The 1231-nt window shown below is 63.8% G+C and overlaps 1 protein-coding gene across 1 annotated transcript in view; it reads right to left on the bottom strand.

The window, feature by feature from the left end:
- Positions 1-1087: 1087 nt before the first annotated feature.
- GALE (UDP-galactose-4-epimerase) overlaps positions 1088-1231 on the bottom strand; it is a 2635-nt gene continuing 2491 nt past the window's right edge. Inside the window, exon 10 of the mRNA XM_009276243.1 lies at positions 1088-1172. Within this exon, the coding sequence (XP_009274518.1) occupies positions 1117-1172 (56 nt within the window). The 3' untranslated portion in view covers positions 1088-1116. The remainder of the gene's footprint in view (positions 1173-1231) is intronic.

Here is a 1231-nt window from a genome sequence, read left to right as displayed (position 1 = left end):
GCTGAGGGGAAGCAGAACAGAGCTGCCACTTAGAAAGTAAGAAAGTTTATTTAAAAACAAATCAAAAGCGCGATTCATAATTTAGTAGCATAAGTTATTAATCGAACTGCCAGCAAACTGGGCTGACTGCGTCATCACTGCCTAACGAAGCCGTTGGAGCTGCCAGTAATAAATAGGAGCAGTATTGGACAGCTGAGCAGAGCCTTCTCCTGGGCAGCCTTTGGCATTACGGAAGCGGGACCGGGGAGCCGCCTGCCACAGGCAACGTGGAAGCAAAACCAGGCACCAGCCGAATGAAATGGCAGCAGGGGGGCTGCGTGCAGCCACAGGCAGGGGCTCCTGCGGAGCACGTGGGAGATGAGGCTTGGTCCCCAAAACCATACTGGGGGGCAGGGGAAAAGAAAGGGGACAGCCCCTAGCAGCCATCGGGGCCTTCTCCCGGGGAGCTGCCGGGGAGCTGGGCTGGGGAAACGAGCCACAGTGGCCTTGGGACGTGACAGGTCCCTGTGGGAGTGGGGGGTCTGGGGGCTCCTGGGGCCTGAGGCCATGAGGTAGGTGCTCAGCAGCCCTCTCCGTGCCCAGGGCAGGGGGCAGTGGGTGCCCCGGCCTCCCTCCGAGACTGGGAACATCCCCAGCTCCCCAAGCTGGGTGGGTTGGGGGCCGGGTGCAGCAGGGAAGGGGTGGTTTCCTCTGCAGTTTGGGCTCAATAGGACTCGCCTGTTTGAGTGCTGGATGCGGCCACTTCCAGGGCACAAGGAGGGTGCAGGAGCAGCTCCAGCAGTGGCCGCAGGGCCCAGCCTTCTCCCTGCTGGGGCTGGCACCACCCCCTGTACATTCCCACGAAGGGATTTCGTGCCCTGGGTGCCAAAGCCAGGCCCTGGCTCCGTTCTTCCTTGTGTTTCTGCTCTATGAGATGCAAAGGACCTGGGGGGGCCGAGGCTGAGGAGTGAAGAGGCTGGGGATGCTCCCGCCTTCCTGCCCCGTGCAAGAGGCAGGAGAGGGAGCTGGAACTGCACCCAGGATGGTGGCAGCCTCGCTGGGGCTGCAGGGGGGGGGAGGCAGGCAGGGCTGGCCCGGAGCAGCCCACAGCAGCCAGGCGAGCCCTCGGGCCACGGCTCAGTTCTTGCTGAAGCCTGTGGGATTCTGCAGCTGCCACCGCCACAGGTCCTCGCCTGCAACAGGGAGAGAGCGGCAGGGGGGGGTGGGCCGGGAGGGGGGGGGGCGGGGGGGG

Source organism: Aptenodytes forsteri, unplaced genomic scaffold (assembly GCF_000699145.1).
Source record: "Aptenodytes forsteri isolate BGI_AS27 unplaced genomic scaffold, ASM69914v1 Scaffold321, whole genome shotgun sequence".
NCBI classification, from domain to species: Eukaryota; Metazoa; Chordata; class Aves; order Sphenisciformes; family Spheniscidae; genus Aptenodytes; species Aptenodytes forsteri.
This window is presented reverse-complemented; position numbering and strand designations above follow the sequence as displayed.